Source organism: Rhinopithecus roxellana, chromosome 6, assembly GCF_007565055.1.
Source record: "Rhinopithecus roxellana isolate Shanxi Qingling chromosome 6, ASM756505v1, whole genome shotgun sequence".
Lineage (NCBI taxonomy): Eukaryota > Metazoa > Chordata > Mammalia > Primates > Cercopithecidae > Rhinopithecus > Rhinopithecus roxellana.
In genome coordinates, this window is record NC_044554.1 from 135,879,510 (window position 1) to 135,893,747 (window position 14,238).

The window sequence follows — 14,238 nt, forward strand, 5'->3', positions numbered from 1 at the left end:
TCAAGAAGGCTTTCTGGCTCTGAAAGTCTTCTTCTATGACATGCAGGTAGGTCTGTAGTCATCTCTGATGGTTGTACTGTTTCCACAGGGTGTTACCTACTGTGGAGAAAGTTCAGCAAGCAGTCTTACCATGGCCCATGTGCCCTGGCATGAGGAAGTGGTGCAGTTTGTCCGCGAGTTGGTGGATCTGATCCCTGACTATGAAATTGCATGTGAACACGAACACTCTAATTGCCTCCTGATAGCACACAAAAAGGTAAGAATAACTCAAACATGGATTCTTCTGTCCCCCGACCCTGCTGTTCTTTCCTTCTCTTCTCTCTTTATTTTCCTCTTACATTGTTATAGGTATTATTTGCTTGTTTACTACCTTTCCTAAAACAAAAATAAGAAAGCACTAAATTCTGTCTGCTGGGCTCATAAACTCTTTTCTGTGTGAAATTGCTTCTTGTTTAGCCCTCCTCTCGACGTCTTGAAGTACTTTCTGGTTTGCAGTTTTTAGAAGGTGCATGCTAACAAAACAAAGCAAAATGTCCTTGTAATAACCTCTAGTCCTTTCCTGGAATGACAGGGAAAAGCTAAAATAGTAAATAGTCCCCATATGAGTTTCTAGCTGTCAGAAGCAATATTGAGGTATCTATCAAATTTTAGATTGCTTGAATCTTGGCATCTGGAGAATTTTGTTTGGGATTTTAGTTTATAACACTATTTCCATTTTTCCCCTTTAGTCCTTTTGTTAGATAGAATAAGTACATGAATCTAGTATCTTTCTTAAGTAAATAACTCCTAGCAAAGGAAAAATCCAGTTCTTGATAGAGGTGGGCCACTGAAATAATTTGTTAATTTTCTGGAGAAGTTCTGGAAAATTTCTTAGTCTTTATTTCTTTAAATACATATTCTTTCTCATTATATTTTCTCCTCTGGGACTCCAATTAAACATATGTTAGACATCACTATTTTTTTTTTGTATCTCTTGCCTTCTCATTTGTATTTTTTTGCTTTTGTCTCTCCATCTCTCCATATTTCATTTTGGGTAGTTTCTATTGATTCATATTCCAGTTCACTAAGTTTTGCTTCAGCTGTGTCTCCTATGCTATTAAATTCAGCCATTAATTTCTTAATTTTAGATTTCATGTTTTTTAATTGTGTAATTTCTGCTTGGTTTATTTCAAAAATGCTATTTTGTATAATTTCTATTTCCCTGCTGAAGTTTTCGAGCTTGGGTTTTATCTTCTTGAGTACTGGAAGTGAGTTGTTTTATGGTTTGCATCTGATAATTCCAATGTCTAAAGTTTCTGTGGCCGTGTGTCTGTTGTCTGTCATTTCTGCAGGTTCTCATTCATGTTGCCTTGTCTTCTCCCGTGCCTTGTTACCTGTGATTGCGTTCTGTATGTTGCATTTAGAAGATTATTTCTAGAAATGAAGTCAAGCCTAGGATCAGATCTCTCCTGAGGTGTTTGAAATATGTGATTTAACCCTCTCACTTTTTCCTTATGGAAACTGAGGTCTGAACGGTGAAGAGACTGGCTTAAATGGCTCTGTCAAACTGGAATCACAGCCTTCTCTCCCTCTAGTCCATTGATCTTTTGTACACTACAGGGCAGCTTTTGAAACCATTGGCAGTATTCAAAGGAACATTTAAAACTGGACAATTTAATTTTAGTCTAATACTTTACTTCAGTCTGTAAGATTTCTTCTCTCTTTCCATGAGGATAGAGGAAATAGATAGCAAACTGTCTCATTCAAGCCAATTCAGTTCTTCGAGTGTTTATTGAGTGCCTGCTGAGTTCTGGACACCAGGCTGTGCAGCAAGGGATTCAGTGTTCAGACATGAAGAATGGAAAGCCACAGGGTTAATTGTAAAGTAGACTTGGCACAAATCTTACACCACCACTTGTTAACTAGGTGACTTTGTGCAAGTTCTTTCATCTTTCTGTAGTGTGATGAATGAGAAGAGATTATATGTGGAGTCAGATTGATTAGAGGGCTTTAATCTTGGCCCTTGTCTCTTTTTAGCTTTTCATCTGGAAAATGGGCATATTGCTAGCCAAGGCCATTGCTATGAAACACTTAACACAGCACCTAGCTCATAGCATGATTCAGTTATTGCTGCTTCAGTTATTTTTATTTTTATAAAACCACCTAATTTGGCAAATGCTTAATATGTGACAGACACTGTCAAGTGTATTTTTAAATCCTCACAGCATCCCTGTAAGGTAGGTACTATCGAGACCTCTGTCTTTTTTTTTTTTTTTTTTTTTTTTAAGATGGAATCTTGCTCTGTTGCACAGGCTGGAGTGCAGTGATGCAACCTCAGCTCACTGGAACCTCTGCCTCCCCACTTCAAGCGTTTCTCCTGCCTTAGCCTCCTGAGTAGCTGGGACTACATGCGTGAGCCACCACACCCAGCTAATTTTTGTATTTTCAGTAGAAATGGTGTTTCACCATGTTAGCCAGGCTGGTCTTGAACTCCTGACCTCAAGTGGTACGCCTGTCTCAGTCTCCCAAAGTGCTGGGATTACAGGCATGGGCCACCACGCCCAGCCTGACCTCTGTCTTATGGATGAGAAATTGACACATCAAGGGGTTCAGTAACTTGCCCAAGATGAAACAGCCAGTAAGGAGGAGAAATGGGATTTAAGCCCTGACATCTGACTCCAGAGCCTGTATTCCCTTCTTTCCTTCCTTCTTTCTTTGTCTTTTGTTTTAAACTTGGAAATTATTTCAAATTTACAAAAAAATACAATGATAAAAATAGAACAAAGGACACAGATTTGCCAAATCACCTGTTACCATTTTTCTGCCATTTGCTTGTTCTCTTGCTCGCTCTCTTGTGCTCTTATTCTCTCTCCTCTCCCTCCCTTCCGCACCCCCGCCCCCGGCTCCCCGCCCCCCAGCATACACATGCACATATCTGTCTTTTCTGAGCCATTTGAGGAAATGTTGCATTGGTCATGGTCCTTTCCCCTAAATGTTTCAGTGTGAATTTCTTAAGACTAGGAATATTGTCTCTTATAACCACAATACAGTTATCAACTTCAAAACTGTAAACTGATACATGACTTTAATCTACCATCCATATTCACATTTTGTCAGTTCAACTTGTAATGTCCTTTATAGCATTTCCCCCTCCAGTTCAGGATCTACTCTGCAGGAGTCCACAAACTTTGTTTATAAAGAAAATATGGGCCGGGTGCGGTGGCTAATGCCTGTAATCCCAGCACTTTGGGAGGAAGGCTGAGGCGGGCAGATCACTTGAGGTCAGGAGTTCGAGACCAGCCTGGCCAACATAGCGAAACCCCATCTCTAATAAAAATACTAAAATTAGCTGGGTGTGGTGGCAGGGGCCTGTAATCTCAGCTACTCAGGAAGCTAAGACAGGAGAATCGCTTGAACCCGGGAGGTGGAGGTTGCAGTGAGTCGAGCCTGGGCGAGTGTACTCCAGCCTGGGTGACAGGGTGAGACTCCATCTCAAAAAAAAAAAAAAAAAAAAGATATAAAGTAAATATTTTAATTTTTATATAAAGTAAATATTTGAGGTTTGCAAGGCACATATAGTCTCTGTCAGATATTCTTTGCTTGTTTACTCATTTTACAATCTCTTAAAAATGCAAAGACTGTCCTTAAAACAGGTTTGTGAGCTAAATGTGGCCAGATTGGGCCTACCAGCCACAGTTACCCAACCCCTAATCTAGGCAGATACTACATTTTCTTCTCATGTCTCTGTAGTCACCTTCAATTTGGAACATTTCCACAGTCTTCCTTTGTCTTTTATGATGTTGCTATTTTAAAAGAATACAGTTTCCCCCCTTCCCTTTCTTTTAATAGAAATATTTCTTGGTGAGGTGCAGTAGCTTACACCTGTAATCCTAGAACTTTGAGAGGCTGAGACAGGTGGATCCCTTGACCCCAGGAGTTCAAGACCACTCTGGGCAACATAGTGAGACCCTATCACTATTTAAAAATAGAAAAATTTCCTAGGCGTGATGGCACGAACCTGTAGTCCCAGCTACTTAGGGGGCTAAGGTGGAAGGATCATCTGAGCCCAGGAGGTCAAGGCTGCAGTGAGCCGTGATTATGCCATTGCAGTTGAGTCTGGGCAACACAGCGAGACCATCTCAATAAAAAAGGAAAAGAAATGTTTTTTGTTTTATATTTGCCTGATTTTTCCTTGTGGCTAGATTGAGGTTGTACATCCTCAGATGGAATACTGCGTTGGCGATGTGTCCTTTTCAGAGTGTCACACTTGGTACCTAGTGTCCATGTCTCTCTCATTAGTGGTGATGATTTTGTTCAGCCAACTACTTTTACCCAGTTCTTCTGTTTCTCTCCTTTGCACCTAATAAGCTATCTATGAAAAGGTACCATAAGACAATGCAGTATCTCGCTTCTTACCAAAATTTCCCCATAGATTTAGCACTTATTGATGGTTCCTGCCTGATAAAATGTTTTATTGATTGTAAAATATTGATTTTTGTAACTGTACCACTCCTTCCACATTTACCTTCAGCATTCTACTATAAACAAAAGCCCTCCCTTACCTCCCATTTATATATTTATTTATCAGTATGGACTCAGGAATTCTATTTTTTGTTCCAGTGGGTTACTGGAACTGTACTGATTTTAAACCACTCTCCTAGACTCCCTGTTCCTCTCTCTCTGTCTCTCTGTTCTCTCTAATTAGATCCCTCATATCCTTATTCGAAATTGATACTAATAGTATTGCTTTCAAGGCCATTATCAAGATTAAAAGTAACATATTTAAAGTAGCTGGAAGGATTCCAGCCTGGGCGACAGAGTGAGACTCCATCAAGAAAGAAAGAGAGAGAGAGAGAAAGAGAAGAAGAGAAGAGCAGGAGGGAGGATGGAAGGAAAGAAGGAAGGAAAAAGTAGAAAGAAAGAACTTAGAAGGGAACCTGAAGTGAAATAGGCAGTTAATAAATAGTTGTTACTGCTGCTTTTATGGGTCTTCCCCTACCCACAAGGAGCTCGTGGTTTAGTGGGGAAAACGACTGAAAATCAGTGTGATCAGTGCACAACCAGACATGGCACCAGGACAGAGGAGAGAATCTGAGAATAGACCCTCATTATTCTCTATAATGTTTGTTGAATACCCATGTGTGTCAGGCACATGGGTGTTCTGAGAATACAGAGGACTGGGTACTCTAAGATTACAAGGATGAGTAAACAGTGGTCCCTATATTTGTCCGTTTTCACGCTGCTGGTAAAGACGTACCCGAGACTGGGTAATTTATAAAGGAAAAGAGATTTAATGGACTCACAGTTCCACATGGCTGGGGAGGCCTCACAGTCATGGTGGAAGGCACATCTCTTAGGTGTTGGCAGACAAGAGAGAAAAGAGCACCAAGCGAAAGAGGAAACTCCTTATAAAACCATCAGATCTCATGAGACTTATTCACTACCACAAGAATAGTGTGGGGGAAACCACCGCATGATTCAGTGATCTCCCACCAGCTCCTTCCCACAACACGTGGGAATTACAGGAACTACCATTCAAGGTGAGATTTGGGTGGGGACACAGTCAAACCATATCAGTTCCTGCCTTCAAGAATGGTCTAACAGAAAAAGACAAATATCTTTAAAAAAAAAAAAAGTGCTGAGAAATGTAATCAGAGCTATGATGGAAGAATGGAAGGGAGCTAATGGGTGCATTCTGAGGACTACTTGGTCCCATCAGGAGAGGCTTCACAAAGGAGACACCATTTAACTGGATCTTAAATGATGGCGAGGTAGGAAAAACATTTAAGCCGAAACAGTACAAGCAGAGGTCCAAGGAGAAGCACGGAGACATGGCACATTGAGAACCACAAGTAGTTTGGGATGGCTGAAGGTCAAGAGAAGGGTTGCAGGGGAAGGAGATTATTAGGCAGGGTTAAGATCACAGATAGCATTGAATGGCATCCTAAATGTCATTTTCCCTAAAGGGCATGGGGAGGCACTGGAGAGCTTTAGGTAGGGAAGTGCCACAATCAAGATTTATGTTTCAGAAAAAATTGTCTGGCAGCATTACAGGGGATGGATTGAAAAGCTGTAAGACAGAGAAACCAGTTAAAACCCTGTTGTGATAGCCAGCTGTGGTGTCATGTGCCTGTAGTCTCGGCTACTCAGGAGGCTGAGGCAGGAGACTCACTTGAGTCCAGGAGTTCTAGCTCAGCCTGGACAACATAGTGAGACCCTCCTCCATATCTAAAACAACAACAACAACAAACCTGTTATAACCCTCAGGTTCAGCAACTGTTTCACCCTCAGGTCCAGCAATCTGAGGGTGAAATGGGGGTCTGAGACAAAGGCTGTGATGAGTGAGAATGGTGAGTGGTAGACCTGGCAAAGTATTAAATGAGGACCATTGATGAGTGTGCAGGTTCAGGCATGACTCCCTGGCCTCTAACCTGGGAAACAGGTGATTGTGATGGTGTCTTCCATGGAGATGATGTTACTTGCATATTTATTTTTCATGTAGATGGAGAGTGAATGGGTTGGCTCTGCGATGTCAGGAAGAAATTCCAGCAAAGATATAGATATCACATTATGGAGTCCAGATTATGAGAAGTTGTCCTTAGAATGCCCAGAGTGAGACAGATGGTCCAGGTGACTATCCAAAATGCTTTGAAATTAATTACTTAAACACCACGGATACCCTAACATGGAGGTTTCCAACTTGCACGTTCATAGTTCTCTAGTGCCTCAATAGCTTTTTCACAAGACCTGTGGGTCAAAAGAAATACCTAGCAGTTCTATTTGTTATGACATCATCGAAAGAAATGTGACATAGCCTAATGTTGAAACTAGGAACTCTCTCAAGCTGGTAGTTGATGGAATGCCCAACAGATGTCCAGTGTCACTGCGTTCCTCTTTAAAATTCAAGATGCCTTGCAGTGTCCCAGTGAGTACTGTGCTCCCACTGCTTGGGAACCATGGCCATGAGGAAATAATACAGAAACCCATCCAAAAAGTAAAACAAGGCTCATTTAGATTCCTTGCAATTATGTGTTTTCTGGCGCTTCTTTTCCTTTTTCTGATACCAGAGTATGCAGATCTTGTCATTTTTCAGCCATGGCCTCTCTATTCTTATACCAGTGTCTAGTGAAAGATGAAAAAATGGTACCACTTCTTAGGAAATAGTCACTTCTCAGGCCTGGTCCATTGGCCCTTTCTTTAAGCTCCTGAGCTGAGTCAGGTGATCTGAAACCAGAGAGGTCCGAATCATCAAATACCTGTTTATCATTCTCTGCTTTCTCAGAAGATTGCTCGATTTATTTTTTTATTTTGGAGATGGGGTCTCATCTCACTCTGTCACCCAGGCTGGAGTGCAGTGGCGTGAACCTGGCTCATTGCAACCTCAACCTCCCAGGCTCAAGCAGTCCTCCTACTTCAGCCTCTCGAGGAGTAGCTGGGACTATAGGCGTGAGCCACCATGCCCAGATAATTTTTAAATTTTTTTATTGAGGTGGGTTCCCACCGTATTGGCCAGGCTGCTGTCAAACTCCTGAGCTCAAGCACCCTCCCACCTCGGCCTCCCAAAGTGCTGGGATTACAGACATGAGCCACTGTGCCCGGCCTCAATTTCTACTAATAATCCCGGGACTTCTGAAAGAGTGCAAGCTGCTGCATTCATGTTGAATGAAGGACTACTCTCCTATTGTTATACCAAGAGAGCCACAAAAGAAAACTGAATACCAACTCTTTACTTTAAAACAATTATAGATTCATAGGAAGCTGCAAAATGGTACAGAAAGGTCTCAGGTACCCTTCACGTAGTTTTTCCCAGTGATAACATCTTACATGATCATAGTATGTTATCAAAATCAGGAAATAGACATTAATACAACCAATAGACCTTATTCAGATTTCACCAATTTTAAATGCACTCACATGTGTGTGTTTAGTTCTATGCTGTTTTATGTGTAGATTTATGTAGCCATCACCATGACCCAGATAGAAAACTGTTCTATCACCACAAAGATCTTTCTCACACTTCCTTTGTAGTCCAATACCAACTATCCCTAGCCTCTGGCGACCACTAATCTCCTCTCCATCTCTGTAATTTTCTCATTGGAAGAAGGATATATAAACAGAAGTTTACTCTATCTGACAATAATAAAGCCACTTCGGCTTTCTTTTGATCAATGTTTGCATGGCATATGTTTTTCTGTCCTTTGCCTTTCAACCTGCCTGTATCATTATATTTGAAGTGAGTTTCTTATAGGCAACATACAGTTGTCATACTTTTTTAGTCTACTCTGCCAATCTATTTTAGAATTCCATTTTTATTTCTCTGCACTGTTGTTGAGTGCGTCTCTTCGTATAGACTTTTTAGTGGTTGATTTACATATTACATTATGCATATATAATATATCACAGTCTACTAGTGTCAACATGTTAGCAGTTTGAGTGAAATGTGGAAACTTTACCTTTCTTAAATCTCTTTTCCCTCCCTTACTTAGAATATCTTAGATGTTTCCTGCACCTACAGTGAAAATCACATGGCATCCTGTTACAATTTTTGCTTCAACTATCAAAGATAACTTAGAAAACTCAAGAGAAGAAGAGTTTATTGTATTTACTCATGTTCTTACTCCTTCTGTTGTTCTTTCTTTCTTCCAGATGGTCCAAGTTTCCTTTGGAATCTTCCCCATCTGTTTGAAGAACTTCCTTTAGCAATTCTCTTAGAGCCAGTGTGATAGCAACCAGTCCTCTTAGTTTTCCTTCATCTGCCACTGTCTTGGTTTCCTCTCCGTTCCTGAAGGATATTTTTGGTAGGTAAAGTATTCTGGATTGACAGTTCTTTTCTTTCCTTCTGGCTTCTCTGGTATCTGATGAAAAATCCTTTGTCATTTAGTTGTTTTTCTCCTTTAGGTAAGATGTTTCTCTCTCCCTGTTTTCAAGATTTTTAAAAATATTCAGGTCTTTAGTTTTCAGAAGTTTGATTACAGGTTGCCTTGGCCTGGATTTCTTTGGGTCTGTTGTTTTGGAGGCATGCTCAGCTTCCTGAATCTGCAGGTATATGCCCTTTACAAATTGGGGAAGTTTCTAGTTGTTCTCTAGATACTTTTTTCAGCCTTATCTTATTTCTCTTCTCTTTTTACATCTCTAATGACACAAATGTTAGATTTTTTTTGTTATGGTCCCACAGGTATCTGAGGCTTTGTTTCTCTTTTAGTCTCTCTGTTTTTTAGACTCTTGTTCTAACTTTAGATTGATTCATTCTGTCTTTTTACTCTTCTATTCTGTTGAACCATTTATTATTTTAGTTATTATATTTTTCAGTTCTAAAATTTCCATTTGATTATTTTCCTATTTCTATTTAACTATTTCTCCTTCCTTCCTTCCGTCTCTCGTCTCTCTTCTCTTCTTTTCTCTTTTGTTTTATTTCTTCTTCTTTTTTTGTTTTTTTGAGAAACAGAATCTCACTCTATCATCCAGGCTGGAATCCAATGGCACAATCTCGGCTCACTGCAACCTCTGCCTCCCGAGTTCAAGTGATTTTCCTGCCTCAGCCTCCTGGGTAGCTGGGATTACAGGCCATACCACCATGCCCAGCTAATTTTTTTATTTTTATTAGAGATGGGGTTTCACCATGTTGGCCAGACTGGTCTTGAACTCCTGGCTTCCAGTGATCCACCCGCCTCGACCCCCCTGGGATTACAGGCATGAGCCACCACACCCAGCCAACTTTCTATTTCTTGTGTCTGTCTTTAATTGCTCGTTGAAGCACATTTATGATGGCTACTTTAAAATCTTAATCAGATAATTCCAACACATACCATGTTGGCATGTTTTGATTGTCTTTTCTCATTCAAATTGAGATTTTCCTGTTTCTTGGTATGATAAGTGATTTTCAGTTGTTTGCCAGACATTTTTGGTGTTATATTAGGAGACTCTGGATCTTTTTTATTAATAAATCTTCTGCCTTAGCCGGCCTCCTTTGACACTGCAGTATGGGGGTGGCGTGAGAGGGTGTTACCTCCTTACTTCAGGGAGAGGTGAAAGTCCAGTTCCCCTCTCAGCTTCTATTGACCTACTGTAGGAAGGGTGCCTTGTTACTTCCAAGTGAGGGCAGAAGTTCTGGCTCCTGTCAGCCTCCTGTGATACCCTTCTGATGAGGAAGGGAGAGCCATCTTGTGACTGTTCCCCCCTCAGACTCCACTGACGTTATAGGATGGAGGTGGGGGGACCTTGTTGCTGCTGGCTGGTGGTAGAAGTCCTGGTTCTCCGCTAAGCTTCTTCTGACACCACTCGAATGTGTCGGGGAGAGGTGCCTTGTTACTGCTAGGTAGAGTGAAAGTCCAGGCTCCCTGTGTAGTCTGTATGACATTAGAGGAGGAGGACAGGATTTCCCACTCACCTTCTCTGATACCTCCCTAGTACCAGGAGTCAAGAGGGGTACCTCGTTACAGCCAGGTGAAGGTGGGAGTCTGAGTTCCTCACTCAGCATTTGCTGACTGGATGGGAATGAGGCCAGTTTTTCTCATGGCCTAGGGTAGTTATTGTCTAAAAGTCTTCTGTCTTACTAGGCTGCCCTGTTCCTGCTGTCCTAAGAGAGCAGCCTTTACTTGGAACTCTTTGGTTTTTTTTTAATCCAATAATTGTCCACAGCCATTGGTGTTTCTGGCTTGCAGCCCAGTCCAGGATATCTGAGCCAAAAATAAAACTCAAGAAACTCACCACTATGTTGTTCCTCAGATCCCAAGGCCCCTAGCTAGTGTGCCTTCTTATCTCTACCTTTGAGAATCTTTTTGCTTGCCTTATATATAATATTCTTTATATTTAGCTGTACTTAGCAGGCGGAATAGGGAGAGGTACGTCTACTCCATCTTGTCCAGAACCAGACATTATACCACTGTAGAGTTGGGGTTCGCATCTCGCTAGTGGACAGTAATGCCAATCCAGATGGGACTCTTTGATATTGATAGATTATTTCCAGGTGAACTCATTTTCTTTATTTGATGGAAAGGTGTCATCCAGTTCAGGTTGTATGGCTGCTGTTGCAGTGTTACTCGAAAGAATTTCCTGACACTTACATGAAAACATCTTTTCCTAATCCTAATCAGATCTCATCAGATCCCATTTAATAAGTAGGCTAGCAATTTACTCTACGGATACTAGTGTTTAAAAGCAGAGATGTAGCCAGGCACGGTGGCTAACGCCTATAATCCCAGCACTTTGGGAGGCCGAGGCAGGCGGATCACCTAAGGTCAGGAGTTCGAGACCAGCCTGGCCAACATGGTGAAACCCTGGCTTCACTAAAAATAAAAAACTTAGCTGGATGTGGTGACTGGCACCTGTAATCCCAACTACTCAGGAGGCTGAGGCAGAAGAATCGCTTGAACCTGGGAGGCGGAGGTTGCAGTGAGCCAAGATCGTGCCACTGGGCGACAGAGTGAGACTCTGTCTCAAAAAATGAATGAATAAATAAATAAATAAATAAATAAATAAATAAATAAAATGAAGCAGAGATGTAACTAAAAGACAAAGGAAAGAAGCAGAAAAGGAGCAAAACAAACCCTAAAGACCAGAAGAATGCACTAAAATCATCATACAATCCATACATAACCAAGAGCAGATATCAGCTATTCAACATCCTCCTTGTTTATGCTGCTCATTCCAAGCTTATTGTTTCTCTACATTTTGGAACATGTGACATCTCACATAACATGCAAGAGAAACACCTAATCATTTTATTGGATTTGTAATGGCCTTCACAATCGGGTCCTTTTTCATTTCATTTCATGCCCCCTCTCTGGGCTCTTAAACGGTGCTGCCATATTCCTTCTTTCTTCTGTGCATTTGCTCAAGGTATTTCTTTGGCCAGAAATGCCCTCCTTTCCCTACCCACCCCAGTTCACCTTGTGTAGTTCCGCTCTTCAAAAATTGTAAAGCAAACTTCTCTTCCTTTGAGACTACTTCTGTCAGATCTATATGCACATATAACAAGGATGCCTCCTCTAGGAAGCTGTGAGTTACTAGAACACCAGGACTGTCATTCCCAGTACTTTCTAGAGTACCTGGTACATACCAGATTCTCGGTGTGCTTAGTGGATCAATAGCCCCCTTTCCTTTAGCTGCTTTCCTTTCTTATTGTCTTCCCTTCTGGAATCAGAAACTTTGTTCCATCTTCTTTGCTAGTTTTGGTAACGACCAACCTTCCTCCTTATCATTCGTTCACTCCTTCATTTATTCAGTAAATATTTACTGGGCTGAGTTTGCTATTTTATATGTCATAAGTGACCTGCTAATTGTTAAATCCAGCGACCTTTTCTCATTCACTATACCTTCCTTTTTCTGCAGCAGGAAACTGATGCCATCCATGCTTGGTGAAAGTCATCCCTATCTACTGTACTATACTTTTTTGATTATAGTGAAGTTGGCTAGCAGAAATAAGAATATTGTTACAAAGCAGAACATTGAAAATTCCCCAGTTGTGACATTTCTTTATACACTTAACAAATTTTGTTTGCTTTTTTTTTTTTGAGATGGAGTCTTGTTCTGTCTCCCATGCTGGAGTGCAATAGCATAATCTCAGCTCACTGCAACCTCTGCTTCCCAGGTTCAAGTGATTCTCCTGCCTCAGCCTCCCGAGTAACTAGGACTACAGGTGCCCGCCACCACGCCCAGCTATTTTTTGTATTTTTAGTAGAGATGGGGTTTTACCATGTTGGGCAGGCTGGTCTTGAACTCATGACCTCAAATGATCCACCTGCCTCGGCCTCACAAAGTGCTGGGATTATAGGTGTAAGCCACCGCACCCAACCCACTTCACACATTTAAAATACCCTCTGGCTGGTGTGGTGGCTCACATCTGTAATCCCAGCACTTTGGGAGGTGGAGGTGGGAGGATCGCTTGAGGCCAAGAGTTTGAGACTAGCCTGGGCAATGTAATGAAACCCCATCTCAACAAAAATTAGCCAGATGTGGCCTGTGCCCGTAGTCCCAACTACGTGGGAGGCTGAGGCAGGAGGATCGCTTGAGCCTGGGAGGTGGAGGTTGCAGTAAGCAGAGATTGTGCCCCCAGCCTGGGCAACAAAGCCAGACCTTTTCTAAATAATATAAAATACAACAACATTCCATCTGATTCATGATACCATATAATCCAAAATGTAAAGTGATTCTTTTAAAAAACCCACAACATTCTAGAGGGATCCCAGACATCAGTTGGGTATTTACATTTACATGACCTTTAAAGATCCTGCATTAAATTTTTAAGATTTTTACAACATGATATAGCCTCTGGAGAGTGTCTTATTATCTCTATTACCCTATTCATACCTGTAATACTTTGTGATCGTTTGCAGTGCAGTGATATTGTCATTGTCATATTCTATGCCACATGCAAATCATTGCTTCATTGTAGTGAAATATTTTTGAAAATGGATGATTTATTTTAATATCCTTCTGAGTTGTGTCATGTAGATATGATGTTCAGAGTCTAGATAGCGGAGCTTCTGCATTTGATAAGAGGCAGGCTACTTAGTGGCTAGGATAGTAAGTATGACTTTCATTGGCAAAGACCGCAATTACTTTTTGCACCAACATAATAGGTGCAGAAAGCTCAATGACCTTGGCTTTGAGCAGTGGAAAGACAGATCCCACTCACATTCAGGTAAATGAGCCTGCACGTTTTAGTTTCAGGGTTGAGTTAGAGGGACAAGGAGATGACCACAGTTGCCTACAGGGGAGGGTGGGCCTCTGTGCTTTGGAGGGGGTGGCTGGGACAAAGTGGTGCACTCAGTTGTTTCTGGGCTTTCAGCCTAGCCAGCTTAAATGTAACCTTGGTCCTATCAGTCTAGAAATTAATTAGACCATGAGAATCCAATAAGCTTTGATAATGTTAGTGCAGAAACATTGAAATTCCCTCCACATATTGGCAATATCCTAGTATAGTGGGTCATAGCCAGTGGAAGCCAAGTGATAAGTGATATATATGACTTGCGGAATCCACATAGCAGTGTTTCAAAGCTTCATTCTTTTTGTAAATTTTTTAAAAATTATTTTTTGAGACAGAGTCTCACTCTGTCACGCAGGTTGGAGTGCAGTGGCATGATCTCAGCTCGCTGCAACCTCCATCTCCCGGGTTCAAGTGATTCTCCTGCCTCAGCCGCCTGAGTAGCTGGGATTACAAGTGCACGCCACCACGCCCGGCTAATTTTGTATTTTTAGTAGAGACGGGGTTTCACCATGTTGGCTAGTCTGGTCTTGAACACCTGACCTGAAGTGATG

General features: G+C 41.5%; 1 protein-coding gene across 5 annotated transcripts in view; it reads left to right on the forward strand.

Annotated features, from left to right (window-relative positions):
• The window catches only part of LOC104657346 (S-adenosyl-L-methionine-dependent tRNA 4-demethylwyosine synthase TYW1), a 262,699-nt gene that overhangs the window by 218,728 nt on the left and 29,733 nt on the right, over positions 1 to 14,238 (forward strand). For all 5 annotated transcript variants that reach the window (XM_030932482.1, XM_010357125.2, XM_030932480.1 and 2 more), the window contains one exon: positions 89 to 256. In XM_030932482.1, the coding sequence (XP_030788342.1) occupies positions 89 to 256 (168 nt within the window). The remainder of the gene's footprint in view (positions 1 to 88; positions 257 to 14,238) is intronic.